Below are 15,747 nucleotides of genomic sequence, written 5' to 3' on the forward strand. Positions count from 1 at the left end.
TTAGAACAGAATCACTGCTGCTTTAATGACTCTCATTACATTTTTAATTATAAAAAGTTCAATTTAAAATTGCCCAGACATTTGCACAAACTGCTTTCAGCAACTCACTAAACCCAGGCAGATAAGACTAAACCACTATGCCTGCCTGGCACATCTATCTTAACAGTAAAAATAAAGCAAGAAAAATAATGCTCCAAATTGGATACTTAAAATTGTCCTTGCCATACAGCTCCTAAAATGATGAAACAAGGGGTTTAAGAAATTGCAAGCAGAGGAGAGATAGCAGTATTGAAGTAATATTGCAACTGTACAGCCTGAGCTTAGAAAATAGCTACAGTTCTATTTCTGACATAGCAGTTGGCTCAAATAGCTACCTAATTCCCTTAACCCATCTTGTGCATTAGCTTTTCTAGCTACATATAGAATGGAAATAACTGGGAATGAGCAGCAGTTGATAAATCAGCCTGTAGACCTCAATTTCTTTTGTGGATATAATGTACTTCAGGGCAGAGCACCCAAATTTCACGCTCAGGTATCTGTGCTGACCCTAAAACTGAAATTCATTCAATTTGCTGTGTTTGTCAACAACACAATTTCAGTCTTAGATTCACCCTGAGGAAAACTAACCTTCTGTTATTTGAACATATAAAAGGCTGTAGTTCAAATAAAGCCAAGACATCAGTAAATAAATTGAAAAACCTTTGAACACACTCCCACCTTTCTGTAGAGTTAAGCCTCACTTGCAGAGAAGCTGTTGGAATGAAGAGGAGGAGAAAAACTCTTTTGTAAACCAAGGCTCCTAAGTTGAGAAACTTACCAGGAAAACATTCAATTCCTGTGCTAAATAAAGTTTTTAAAAATTTAAAAACATTTTTAAAAATTAAAATGTGTCACTGTTGAACCAGCTCACCAAGGAGCCTGCTAGCCAGGTTGCACACTACTCTGGCCTTTTGTAAGGAGAAAATTCCAATAACACTCAGAGTGAGCTGTACCCTGGCTGAGCAGACAGGATCTAGAAATGCAGGTAATAAAAAAAGATACTGAATATCCCTTGTAAATATTCTGGGGCAGGTAGTCTTTTAAAAAGACATGAAGACTTTTACACAGTACAAGGAAGAGCCAGGTAAAGTTTTCTGCAGAGTCCAGGCAGTTCCAAGGGACAGGTGATACATGTGGCACGCAGTGCAATAAAGTGTCTTTGAAAAACAAATGTACAGAATGAAAATGAGTAGGAAAAAGGATCAAAACAATTAGACAGTTTCGTATTTAGCCTAGTGAAATCTCTAGGGAGACCTCACATCTGCTCAGGTTTTAAACCAGTTGGCCCCCAGAGCCTCACTTGGGGACAGTCCTCAGCCATCCTCTGCAGCCATCACAGCCCCTTAAAAATGTTAAAGCATTTCACAGAGTACAGAAAAATGTACACAGGCACTTGTGTCCACAAAGGATGGGCACAGAGATGACTCTGGAATAATAGCATTAATACGCACGTTCATTTTCCCACTGACTCATTGCCTCTCTTACCCAGCCTATTCTGACACATTCATTATCAGAGCAGCTCATAAGAATACAGAATATCCCAAAAGAGAACTTCAGGAGAAGCTTAATTAAATAACCGATTATTCTTTATGTTTAAATATAAAGACATGCACGTACACTTCCATGTGACAAGCTCGCCGGGGAAAAATTTGTAAAATAAGCATAAAGTGTTTATTTAACTCAGAGAAGCAATTAAACCATTAAGAAGAGCTCAAAGTAGGCATTATGCTGATTATCCCTTAATTACATGCATTCAAAGCAGTGACAGACAAACTGCAACAATAACAACTATGTTACCATGCTCATTTTTTCCTGACCTGGGCACATTCTACAACAAATCCATCAGCGATGTGTATTCAAGCTGATTTAAGAGTGATGGTCCACATTGTTACCAGCATGGAGATATCTATGATTGCTGTTCCTAAAACCAAGTTAAACACGTCTGGGTTTATTTCAATACAAACAGACAAAGCTATTTATTTATGTCCTTCTCGTGAGAGAGCAGGCAATGCTAATGAGAGCCTAATTGCAATTCTCATCTCTGTTTACTCTGCCCTAATTGCAGCCTCTCACTCCTGCACCGTCCCCTCCTGCCCACGGGTCAGGACCCCCGGGGTGGCAAGGAGGGTGGCACAGGAGGGTGGCAGAGCTTGTCCTGTGCTGTCAGGGCAGAACTGGCAACAAACATATCCCAAGGAGCACCCTGGGTGAAATCCCAGCTGGAGGAACCCCAGTGAGGATCCCAAACCTTGCACTTCCCTTGGATCAAAGGTGGGGATGCAGCTGCAGCCAGCACAGAGCCAGCAAAATGCCACCATGCCCAGAGCTGAGCCACCCAAAGGCAGGAGCTGGAGCACTTTTTCCACCCAGCAGCAGCACCCCAGCACAGGGTGAGCAAAGTCACTTCAGAGCTGTCCTGGCAGAAGGAGCCGCGACAGGAACGCTCTCCGCTCCAGCCCCGGCAGGGCAAAGCAGCTCCCAAGGCATGGAGTCGCCAAGAAAATTACAATATGATAGTCTTAATTACACTAATTGCGTTTCCTGGTATTGAGGCAGGATTAATATAGTGTTTCTTATGCTAGATTTCATAAACACAATTGGTTTCAGCTTAACTCTTCGTAATTGTATTGCACAGTCCTTGCAAACAATTAGCCACCAATTATGTTCATTTCGTTTTGCCGATGACTGATAAACATTCCAAATATCAGAATTTTCCCTCAAGGGAGGCAAATTACTTCTAACTTAAGTAACCTTAATGAAGCCTCAGTGAAAACCCTGTGGGCAAATCACCCAAGGCACTTGCTTGCCACTTCCATGCTTGCACCAAGGATTAGAAAAACTTCCACTCAGAGGAAGAGCCATGGCCAAAATGGCTTTGGAGAGCTGGGTGACCATCTTAAGGTGATAAAATGATCATTTATAAATACAAATAAATAAATAAACTTGAATATTTATGTATATTTTTGCAGTTCCACATAAATACCTCTTCTATGTAAAAGCAGATGAAATATATACAGAGACACACATACACACTCGTACACAAATACTCGGTTTAGAAATCAAACTTATTTGAGCCAGTGTACATCTCAAGGCTACAGGTGCTGGGAACTGGACTGGAGGGGCCTAATTAATGCCCCACTCCCACCCTGCTCACCACAGTCCCATCATCAAACCCAAGTGCTCACACAATTGAGAATGGCCAGCATTGTGTTTCAGGCCCCTCTGCAGGCACAGCTCCAACATTCAGAACAATCCAGCCAGAAATGTTCAAAAATGTTATGGTGAGATAATATCGTCTGCTGAGACAAAAATAGTCTTTTATTACGTTACCCAGAGGTCATCTAGAGCGACCTCGCTGAGATGGCATGTGGAGAGCCTCACCCTCAGCAGCAGCAGGCAGGGTAACCAAAACTCCCAGAGTTTCTAGGAATTTTAGGCTGGATTTTTATAAATAACACAGTATAGCTTTGCTTAACATGTACACCACTTAAAAGGTGAAGCTTGGACAAATAGTATACAGATGGTTATAGACCAAACGGTCACTTATAAACTCTGCTTGAAAGCTGTATGGTCAAAAAAACCCAAATCCAAGTATTTTGAGAGAAAAAAAAACAACTGCAAGCTCTTGCTTGCCAGTGCTGGCAACACCAAAGCCTTCCCATAACATAACAGTTAAAACATACTTTGCTGATAAAGCCTTACACCAGGGTTTCTGCTCAGGTTCTTTCTTCCATACCTGCATGGCCACAAGCCCTTCACTTGCCAAGAGAAGCAAAAATAAACCTTGCTGGTGAGTAATTTGCAATCCTTCCCAGACACACTGAGTGAACGTGGTTCTGTGCTACCAAGTATTTTTTAAGATCTCCTACACAGGGCAGAGTGACAGGAAATTAACAGCAACCCAGAGAGCAAGGCACTGCTTGTGACAACCCATCTACACTCAAATGTTTCCCCATCTATCCCCAACAGAAACAAGAGGAATAAACTTTGAAAAAAAAAACAGAGCAAGGAAAAAACCCCAAGCCAAATCATAAAACACACCATCAGAACTGTTTTTAACAATATAATTAAGAAGGCAAAAGTCATAAGCAGTAATCAAACCCAGCTTATAAACAAAGCATGTGCAAACCCTGCAGCTTTACATTATAACACATGGGGTACATTAATAAAAAACTAAATTGCACAAATTATAACAACTTGGTATTTTGCTGAACATTGAAAAGAAAAACCCCAACAAAACTCCCACTCATTTCTAGGAGTAGCTTGATTTTTGAGTATTTGAAGCTCTCTGACCCACAAAGAAAGGAAAAATCAAAATTAAGTCTTGCGGTGCTTAAATGATTAAATCACAGTGCAGGTTTATTTGTTTCTAGGGTATTTGTCCTAAATAATTTGGAATTTTACAGTCAGATTCTAGATTTACTGTTAAACACCTATTACTGATACAACTGGATGGCAGTCTACACACTTTGTGGTTGTCCACAATTATGCAATTTCACACTGGTTAATGTGGTTGAATGGGCTTTTTCCTTTCCTTTTTGTTTTGAAGCCAGTGATGCTTTCATTACAAAGCTGACTCAGCAATTTATTTCTGTAATATCATTTATTCTTCAAACCCCTATAAATGAAAATATTCACAACACACAAAACGAGCTGCTGATGTCACAGGCACAGAATCCACCCTATGGCAGTGACCACGAGGAAACATTGGTGCATAAGGAACAAACAAGAATCTTTAAGATATGATCACACAAATTGTATCTAAATATAGAAGGGGCTAGACTGTCAGAGTGAAAGCAACTCAGCCCCAGAAACCTGATAACAGCAGAATCAACAGCTGATTCAATACAGCTTTCAACAACCACTACACTAGTTTTTTTTTAATGGTGGGAATAAATACAATTTGAAATGTAGCAAAACCAACAGTCCAATTTACATTCTTTACCATTTAAAGTCAATCCATTATTATCAGTTATCCAAGATGAGATTTGTTTCAAAACTAAAAATGAGAAGCATAATACTAAAAGCCCTGCAAAGACTAAGTTACAATGTGCTTCATCCCCATCCCTAATCCACATCTCCTACAAGAACAACAAACATGAACCAGAATCACAGACATTAAAGAATATAAAGCATGGGAAACTAAATATTTGCCTGTGATGAGGAACAAAGGAATTTAATAAGGATAATGAAATAATTTAATGATTCTTCTGGCCAATAAATATAATTCAGATTAAGAAAGTTGACTACAACTGCCTTACTAATTCAGAACTATAGCTGCACTAATACACTGTAAAGAGACTAAAAGCACTGACTAATGGTTTGCAATGTCTGTAGCCTGTGGATCTTGGACTTGAAAACCCTGCCACCATTGACTGGAATGCACTAGGTCCATACTAGGAGGATTAGCTGCATTTAGCAGGGCTGACACAACTTCAGCATTCCTACAGCTCCCACACACTCAAAGAGATTCCCTATGTTTTGGGCAAAGATATTGGGAAACTTAAAAATTGATAGTATGCTGGTACAAGACAGCCTTAACAAGGGCCCTTGGATGTACCATGATTCCTGAGTCTGTCAGACACACACACACACACACACATATATATATATATATATATATATATATATATACACACACACAAGGAAAATAAGGACAGACACAAACCCCAAACACAAGTCCTGCATATTCACAAACCCAAAAAAAGTCTGAAATTATAGCCCAGACCACATGTTCTAACAGTTGTCTTTAAAGTCTGCTGTCCTAACTCTAGAGATCAACGCATTTCCCAGCAGCAGATTTTAGCCATTCCAAAAAAATACCCAAAAATATCTCCATTTTAGCAAAGGACAAGCTTCAAGAACTGCATCTCTGCTCATCTGGGTGCTGTTCTGCTGGGAAGCAGGATGATTGGTTTTTACATATGTACAAACCAGAAGGGTTCAAGTCTTAATTTATTTCTCAGCCCCTGCCCTTCTCCTCCTCCAGGGCTCCTGAGGCCACGTCAGCAGGACACAGCACTGGCTGCCAGGTCCCATCCCAGCCTGGCCAGGGCAGTGGCTTCCCCAGGGACCAGGTTGGGACAGCCTCTGGCCACCCCTCCAGCACAGGTGGCCACAGACCATCAGCAAAGGTCTCAAGAAATCCTTGGTTTCCACATTTCACAGAATTTCCAAAATATCTCCACCTTAGCTGTATCACTGTCCCTTTCTCTCAGTGTACTACCAAACAGTCACAATTGAGGATTCGGAAAGATTAAGCCAAATTAAAATTTAACTACATGCCAAGATGCTTTTTCCTTTTGTCTTGTGTCAGGGCAGCTATAACAAATAACAGCTACCAACTGTAAAGAACCAGATATTCCACCCAGCAAAGCTACAAGTGCAGGTGCATCTGGTTCAAGATTTAATCACACACATGCAAAATAAATTTCCATAATTATTCTTAGCATTATCAGCTTTAAAATGGAGAAGCTAAGATTATTCACACAGTAAACAAAGCATCCCATTGTTTACTCTTGGCTTCTTACATGGCTTCCTATACTTGATTGTGTGTGCTAAAAAAATAAAACCATGAGATGAACAGGGAATGGTGGGGTGATCTCACTGACAATAACATGGGAAAAACCTACTCTAGGTTAGCATCTCTTTGCTCTCTCTTAGATTTCAATACATGATTGACACATATATGAAAACCTTAAATATGTTTATTGCACATGAAAGGTATAAAGGACACATCACACCCCAGTTTTCTAAGGTGACCAAACACTAAAAGGGCAAAGAGCCTTTCCCTGACATACAGAGAGGCACCAAAAAGATCAGAAATAACCCAGAGGATGAAAGGTTCCTCTGCAAATTCTGGTATTTTCTAGCTGGGCAACAATGTGAAAACAAATTAACAGTGGCTGTTATGATTATATGATTAACAGCTGGTGCTTATAGCTATGGAGTGCACCATGGATAACATCCCAACAGGAAAGGCACAGCTGATCCCAAGCCTGGGGACATGCCTGTGCTACAGAGCTGAGTTTGCTGAAACACTCAAGTGACCAAACCCAGAAGATGGTGACAATGCCTCTAAAGGATAATACTGACTCTGTTATAGATATTAAAAAAATATTTTGGTCAATACAAAGGCTGATTAGACACTGACATGGGATTCTTCCCAGTTATTCTCAACCACAGCTTTGCTCTGGAAGATGTTTATGCAGATATTTCCTCATTTGTCCACTAATAGAAAGAACTTTAATAAATCAAAAACTTGTGTTTGTGCTACAGGAGAGCAATGGGTATTGCAGGCCTGGCTTTTCCATCAAACACTAAATCTAGACACCAAGTACCAGGAGTCAGAGTAAAGTGATGTAAATGAGGAGTGAGAGTTATGTTTTAAAATTTAATAGGGTGAAAAGGGCCCTTGCTGGTAAACAGAAAGAAACTGAGCCAAAGCTTAATAAACAAAGTGCAAACAAAAGCTATTTAATACCAAGAGCTATGCTATAAAACACCACCACACAGACTGCTCTGCTGCAAACCCTAATGACCAAAACAGTCTGAACTGAAGCTGCATTTCCTACAGGCAGTTTTCCATCCCCTGGAACCAGCCTGCCCATCAGCACGTAGGTGGAAAGAGCTGAAACACTTTGCAGAAACAAGGAGAGACAGAACCAGAGCTCACCCAGCATGTCACCCCTCCCTGCCCTGCCACAGCCAAGCACGTCCATCCTGTCCAGCTGCCACGCAACCTGGCAGATGTCCCCAGAGCCTTTCCCCAGGAACTGCCTGACCACAAGCAGCTCCCAACCACCAGCAGATACAGGTGAGAAAGAGCAGAAAGAAACATTGTCCTGACAAATTTAATGTTCTGATCAATGCAGAACTAAGAATACGGTCACGAATGTATTTCTTAAAATGTAACCAAATTCTGATAATTCAGGTGATGCTCTGCATAGAAGCAGGTACTGAACCAAGGGGACTCCAACTCCAGCCTCTGGAACTCACCAGGACACAGGCAGTGCCTGCCCTGGAGGGCCCAAAGAACCTTCCACCTGCAGGTTTCACCAGTTGCTCCTTACTGAAGCATCTCCAGCCTTCTCAAGCCTCTGCAAAGCAGCAGGACTTCAGGTGCTGCTGCTCTTTCATCTCAGAGTGAAACCATGCCTGGTCCACTGGTGAACCGCCCAGCATCCGCCTCTGCCCCTGCAGAGTGATGGAGCAGGTGCTCCCAGCTCCTGATGCACCAGGTGAACTGGCAGCACTGGGAACACAGCCAGCTACCTGAGCCTGGACCTTCCTGCTCTGTCTCCTCAGGCTTCCCTCCTCCCCAGCCTCTGCTGTGACATCCAGAAGAAGTGGGATCAGCACATCAAGGGAGGTGATGCTCCCCCTCTATTCTGCTCTCCTGAGACCTCACCTGGAGTACTGCATCCAGCTCTGGGGTCCCCAAAGTGAGAAGAAGGTGGAACTGTTGGATAGAGTCCAGAGGAGGGTCAGGAAGATGATGGCAAGGCTGCTATGGAGACAGGCTGACAGTGGAGCTCTTCAGCCTGAAGAAGGCCTCAGAACCCCTTCCAGTGCCTAAAGGGGCTCAAAAAGAGCTGGAGAGGGACTTTGGACAAGGTTATGGAGTGACAGGACAAGGCTTTTTGATTAAAGAAGGCAGGTTTACATTAGGTAAGAGGAAGAAATTCTTTACTGTGAAGGTGTTAATAGACAAACAGGTTGGTCAGAGAAGCTGTGGCTGCTCCATCCCTGGAAGTGCCCAAGGCCAGGCTGGGCAGGGCTTGGAAGAACCTGGGACAGTGGAAGGCATCCCTGCCCAGGGCAGGGGGGTTGGACTGAGACGATCTTTAAGGCCCCTTCCAACCCAAACCATTCTGGGGTTCTGTGATCCATCTGTTTCCTTGTATGTGCCCATCACCACACTGATCCTGGTGCCTCTGTCCCCACCCAGTAACACTCCACAGGTACCACTCACTTGCTCACACTGTGTCCCATCTATTTTCAACTCTTTCCTCCCCTGCAAGAAACTGACTCACTTCCTCATTTCCAACCTCATACCGTGGAGGGGGAAAAAAAAAAAACCAAAAACCACACTTTGTTTGGTTTGCTTGGACTGTACTAGCAGCCTTATTTCACTGACACACACACTCTTCCTATACAAATATACAGCTGTTAAGCCTTTAATATTATCCATTCCTTTGCACTACCACACCAAACCACACCCACCCACCAAATTAAGGGAATAATAATTCCAGGAAATCTTTCATTTTACAAATCACTGCTAAATTTTTTGCATACTTCTGGTCTTTTTCTTGAGATGCTCACTTTTAGAGACACAGAAAAAGCAGCACTGAAATTGAATTCTTGCATTCTTTGTTTTGCAAGATAAGAAGAAGCAAAGACTTCAAGTTCAAGCCTCAATGGCAATACACTCGAAAACACCACTTGAAACAAATATCAGTATTAGTAAACTGTCTATGTTTTTATCCTGTTTTCATTTCAAAATGCAACCACCCAAAAGCAATTCAGGTCCTTGTCTGAAACACAGATATTTATGCTCCAACACAATTACACCCTCTCCATGCCATTGCACATCTGTACCTTGTCCTTGTACCTTGAATAAATCACAAAAGCCAGTTTAATGCAGAGCCTTGCTCACCCTAAGCAAGGGTGAATTCCCCCTGCTCCAGGACAGAATTAAAGCAGAATTTTTAACCCTTTAGCATATTTGTTTTCTTCTCAGGCAAATTTGGTTCTTCACTATTCCAAACTTTTTGCTGGCATACAAGACAAAGACTGAGGTGGGTTTCAAGAGAACATTTCCAGCAGCATGGGTTAGGCAGAATTTACCAGGAATTCCATTTTTTATTCCATCAGCTGCTTTTCTGCTACCTGCTCTTCTATCTTGTTACAGGCTTTTTGCAGCTTTATATGCATACAGAAAATTCAGTTTGGTTTGTGGCAGAAAATGAGATCCAGCTTGAGGACCATTTACATGGATGGCAATAAAAAGGACATTTAGCAATAATTGGGCATTTCTGTGTGATCAATGGATAGCCTGCATACTCTGTACATACATATTTTCAACATGTGGGTGACAAGCAAGGTCAAGTGGCACCAGAACAATCATTCTGCCCATGTTATTCCTACCACAGCGGGTGTGACAGCTTGGCATTATTGCCTTCCAGGAGGGAAAGGCTCTGAACAGATTCTCAAGTGCAGCTTCACTGCCCCAAACTATGCACAAACAGTGAATTTTTGAAGTGTGAATGACAAAAGTCTCAGGCAGCAACAAAAGTTCCTACCAAAGATCTTAAGATATTGGCTAAAAAACTTGTCTTTAATCAGCCACTAGGGAAATGTGAGTTTCCTGAACATGTCAGTTTCATGTGAGATCTATTTATTTTGATATTTAGAAAGCAGAATAATTTTTTTTTTTTTTAATTCAGGGGTCTGCTCCAATTCCATTCTGTAGTTACCAGATCCAGGCTCTCACCCTGCCCCACATTTCATTTATTGTGGTTACCACAAAGCACTAGCTAGAAGCAATCTTTCATACAAAGGAAATACAAGGTCCACAGTTAACAGCTGAGTAAAGAAATGGCTGAGGATATGCCCTGCCCTTGTCCTTTTCTTGCAGAGCTAGCAAGAATCAAGTCCTGAGTTTTTGACAAATAAAATGGGAATATGTGAAAAGGAAATGAAGCATTTAAAGTATTGACACATTTATGAAGTATTTAATACCTGTCAAACTTTCTATAAAGAGCAGCTTTTAAAATACTGATGACAGAGCACATACACATGTTCCATCTTGCAAAGGCACTGAATGGGGATCCTAAACCAGCCTCCCCTGAACCACCCAGAGGGGCACTTTGCAGTCAGAGCCCCAAGCTCATTCTGGGCGTTTGGCAGCACGGGGTGAGAAGGGAAATCCCAAAGGAAGCACACCAGAGATTTGTCATTAACACCCACATGGACTGAAAGGAACAAAGACTGGCCATGGAGTCACACATGAATAAAGGATGTGCTTTATGTTTCCACTTCATCCCACAGGCCAGGTGGCCAGCCCCAACACCCAGCAAGCCCTGGGGAGTTGCACAGCCCAGCTGGGCAGCACCAGGTGCCTCCCATCCACACAGGCAGCCTCAGGTCTTGATTCAGTTTCTAGCAACTATTAAAAAATTCATCTCAATTAATCCCCAGCATCCCTTTTCTTTATTCCTTTATTTGGCTGTTGCTATAAAGGCTACGAAAGTCACAGAGCACAGCATCTCTTCTATCACATGGGATGGAGAAGGCAAATCCTGAGGAAGTCAGACAACAACACAAGTCCTGCTGAGAGCACCTGGAACTGTTCAGATGCTTCCCTAAACAACTCACCACGTGGACTGTGCACTCAAGACCAGATTTATTGTTGGTTTTTTTACTTATTTTCTCTTTAAATCTGTCTTCTCAAGGAAACCACAGACTCTCTCCATGCCCACCGACCAGCTGAACTTCTCCCAGCCACTGTCATTCCATGAGCTGCCTAATCCAGGCCCACACTCTGATCTACAGGGCTTGTAAATCATTGTCTTAAAAGTAACCTTCAATTATATGCAAACAAAAAAAAAAAAAGTAATGAAGAGAGCACTTGCTGCAACAGCTTGCATCCTCAGCTACAAATATATGTTTATTCCTGTTTTTTATTATTTAGGGGTTATTATTTATTAAGTTTTCACTGATTATCTTACTGCTGCAACCCCGAGGAACTGGAAGAAGTTTTTGTATTTGAGATTTCTCCACCACTCCAAAACGTCAAAAATATTCAAATATGCATCTGTTCTTTCTGGCTTAAAACAGTGATAACTCAATTAGTGGCTAATTACACTTCAGCGTGTTTCAAACAGAGGATATTCCACAGAGGTTTTACTCATGCAAGTGTCTTTTTTCCAGCCTCGGTAAGACAAATGAAGATTCACTAAGTCATCTCCTCTCTTGTTTTTGCCTCAGCCCTCTAAAGCACACAGAGATACACCACACCTGTGGAGCCATACAGGGCTCTGGACACAAAGTGGGGCTCACAGGACTTCCAGAACGGGCTCCAGGAGCACAGTGTGAAGATTTCATAGTGCTCAAAAAGTCATACGCAAAATAAATTTATTTTTTTAAATTCTTCTACATAAGCAAAGTTAGCTGTCCCTGCAGAACGGTCACATGGGAAGAGCTTTCGTATATCCTGAAGAATTCAGTGTTACCAAGCCTGACATCTCAAGTTTTTATTAACAGTGTTCACTCCCTGCACTCAAGAGAATCACCCAATTTGCAATAAAGCCATCCTTCACACTCTGAATATTCAGCAGCACATCTTATGTCATAGCCCTGAGTACGTGGCAGTAAGGAAAAAGCAAGTATCATCTATTCCACAGGGAGCTACCAGATGAGAGGCACTGCCCAAAAAGAGACTTTCATGCTGCCTTAACATAGTGCTAAAATTATTCCTTATCCTGCTAATCATAGTGCAATGTGGGAGCATTGGAAAATGCAGCATTATTGTCTGGGTGCTGCCCTATGTACAGGGAATACATTCACCTTTAAACATAGCAAACATTTATAACCTTTAAACATACCAAAAACTGTCACAGGGAAGAAAAAAAGACACTAAGTTTTGTGGAGCAAGGGGGTCCAAAAACACTGCACACAAAATAAGCCTGTCTTCTATAATAACCTCAGAGCACAAAACCAGAACTGTCACAAATCCAAATCTCAGTGCATTTGCAAGCCGATTACAACAGATCTTCTGCAATAGATCCCTATGAAGTTCCACAACTGCATGGTAAGAGCAGCTTTACCAAAAGAAAAAAAAAAAACAAAAAACCACCACCACCCCAGTCAGGTGTTTTCCTGTGTTTGAAGCATCTACCTAGTTCAGCAATAAAAATTTGTTACAATAAAGCAGGATCAGAAGCTTTAGTTTGAAAAGAATATCAAGAATTTCCAGGCCAAACTGAAAGGGTATACACAAATAAACATGAGGCTTGGCAGTCAATACTGCAGCTATAGCAAATAAAAGGAGACAATCTTATGCTACAAATTCTAAATCAATTTTATGAAAGACTGCTGATGAGTACCAAACAAGTCCCACTGGCACAAACACGTTAAATTACTGGGAATACAGAACCATGAGGCTTCAAGTAGCCTTCATTTAAATACGCTGTCTGAACACCACTTTGAGCATGGACAAAATTATAAATAAATGGGGTCATAATTATATTTGTAATGGAAATCTTTCATGTACTAAGCCAGAATAAAGCATTCTTCTCAAATAAAAGGAGCAGCCAGCTTTTTTCCTCTGTTAATTGCCACATGGACCATTTTCTTGCCACACAGCATGTTGGCTATAAATCTCAACAAGCAGCTTTAAATTGCTGTTATTATTGCTCATCGAGACCAAATAACCCTGGATGGTGTTCAGGGAAGCTTCTGTAAGGTCTATCTCAAACAACTATTAATTCATCATTTCCATGGGGATGGAACTTCAAGCAAGAACCACCCACTCCTCCACTGCTTAAATGGAGGGGGTGTCACAGAAAAGATGCAAAGAGGCTGCAAGATGGGCCTGATAAATAACAGAAGAGAGAAATCCTCCTGGACTTCCAAGAAATGCATGACTCATTCTGAGATACTGAGCTCCCAGAATAGAGAGAGCAGCCACGTCTGCAAGTTCTCCCTCCCCAGTGCTTCAGTGCATTCTCAGAGCTGCAGATCACATTTTTGGAGAGAGCACAGAACAGGTATTCCATAAAGCAAAGCAATGCTCATCCATGTGTTTGTGCATCCTCTTACCTTGGATGCACTGCAGGGTTCCATCCTCAGCCCTTATTGTAAAGGTTTCACCTGGATTAACTTGAACCAAAAAGACCTGCAGAAAGAAAAATAAACATTTGTTTCACTGTGATCTCCAAAAATTAAAATCTCCCCAAAGCAGTAACTGTGCTATCCCTTTTCTGCAAGGGGTGGGGAAGCAGGGAGGGCACAGACTGGCATAATCACACCTGTGGGTCCCAGACTGCAGGAGCAAGCAGAGATCTGAACCCACCTAACATTTTATGAGCTGAAATGAAGATCTAACTGAATTGCATACAGGTGAGAATGATGGCTTTGAGCTCCACACAAAAATCCTGAGGGTGTGTCTAACTTGGCCAAATGCTGGTAGCTAGGGACATAAATCTTCAGACCACTGGCACATGAGAACAGAGAGCACATAAACTCCAACATGCAGCACCAACCCAAACCAGGATTTCAAGTTCACAGGAAAAAAAGTTTTTTGCTCTGGGGAGTTGGTCCATTATGTTTTCAAAAATTCATATTTCAGTCTTGCACATAACAGATCTCAGTTAAGCAAAACCTGCAGGCACATACACAGTTCAACAGTTGCATGCAGAACCAGTAATAAACTACATTATTAATATTAACAAATATAATACATTTTTAAAATAATAAAACTATAATCCCAGTCTCCCATTGCTGAGTCCTGCAGATTATGGGATAACACAAGGACCAGGAAGCACAAAAATATGTCCAGTTCATAATATATTGTATCTCTTTATGAATTTTCAGGTATCTGAAACAATGGGTTTAAAACCTGTGATTTAGAATCCTTTCTTAAATGGACAGTGTCACTGAGGACTAGAGACAATTTATCCCACCTTGCTGCTCGTGAAACTTTCACTAAAACACTTCAAACATACTTCTGCTAATTCCTTTGTCAGAAGTTCGATCAAGAAATAAATTAAATTTTCAATTTGTACCAAAATTAATCTACATTTTTTTGTGAAAGCTCTCTCTAAATCTAGGTCTGGTTTTTATATTCTGAGACATCTGCACACAGAATTCAATCATTCAATCTGCAAAGAGAGAATCTGAATTCATGTTGTGTTTCTGAATTCCTTAAGCCAAATGCATAAGATAATTATTACCTAGATGACCTTTTGAATTACAGTAATCCTACAGAAACCCATTATTCCACCAACATTTTTAAAGCTCAAGCTGGAAATCAGAAAATGACATATGAAAGCCATTATGTTGTCTGGAACAATCATTTCTCAGGGAGCACTGATCAGGGTGGATCTGGTCCAGCACACAGAGCACAATAAATGGTTCAGAAAAGATAAAAGGCACAAAGCCATTCCATCTCTAATCTCCAAACAATCAACATTTAAGTGACAGCATTTAAGTGCTCTTCTGCTATGAATAGGCATGAATTATCCACCACAGGACATGGGCAGCAGGTCAAAAGATGTGCAGAGCAAAGCAATGTCATCCAGCTTAATAATAAAACCCAAAACAACCAATCAAGAAGAAACCAGAACTCAAAGAGGCCAAGAATCAGAAATATTTCATCAGCTCATTTGTGTTATGTGTCTAAAGCAACTGCCTTAAAAGCTGGTTATTTACTAACAAATTGGATTAACAAAAATCAGAAGCCCTTACACACCTTTACAACTAGGAAGAACTTGGTCCAGCTCCTCAAAACACAGACTCTAAGACTGATGCCCTATGAATGTAAAGGTGCATCCTTTCCCTAAAGCAGAACAGACAGATTCCTCTTCCTACCCAAGGCATATGCCTACTATCAGATTTACAGATTCCTATCCCAGGAGTCCATCACCAGCACAAGTGTCCACATCAGCACACCCGCAGTGGTCCCTTTACAATAATTCCTTGGGG

General features: G+C 41.4%; 1 protein-coding gene across 7 annotated transcripts in view; it reads right to left on the bottom strand.

Moving 5' to 3' along the window:
• The window catches only part of FNDC3B (fibronectin type III domain containing 3B), a 184,649-nt gene that overhangs the window by 125,824 nt on the left and 43,078 nt on the right, over positions 1-15,747 (bottom strand). For all 7 annotated transcript variants that reach the window (XM_059855764.1, XM_059855765.1, XM_059855769.1 and 4 more), the window contains exon 3: positions 13,864-13,939. In XM_059855764.1, coding sequence (XP_059711747.1) covers positions 13,864-13,939 — 76 coding nt within the window. The remainder of the gene's footprint in view (positions 1-13,863; positions 13,940-15,747) is intronic.

The sequence above is a fragment of the Haemorhous mexicanus genome, chromosome 10 (genome assembly GCF_027477595.1).
Source record: "Haemorhous mexicanus isolate bHaeMex1 chromosome 10, bHaeMex1.pri, whole genome shotgun sequence".
In the NCBI taxonomy this organism is placed as follows: Eukaryota; Metazoa; Chordata; class Aves; order Passeriformes; family Fringillidae; genus Haemorhous; species Haemorhous mexicanus.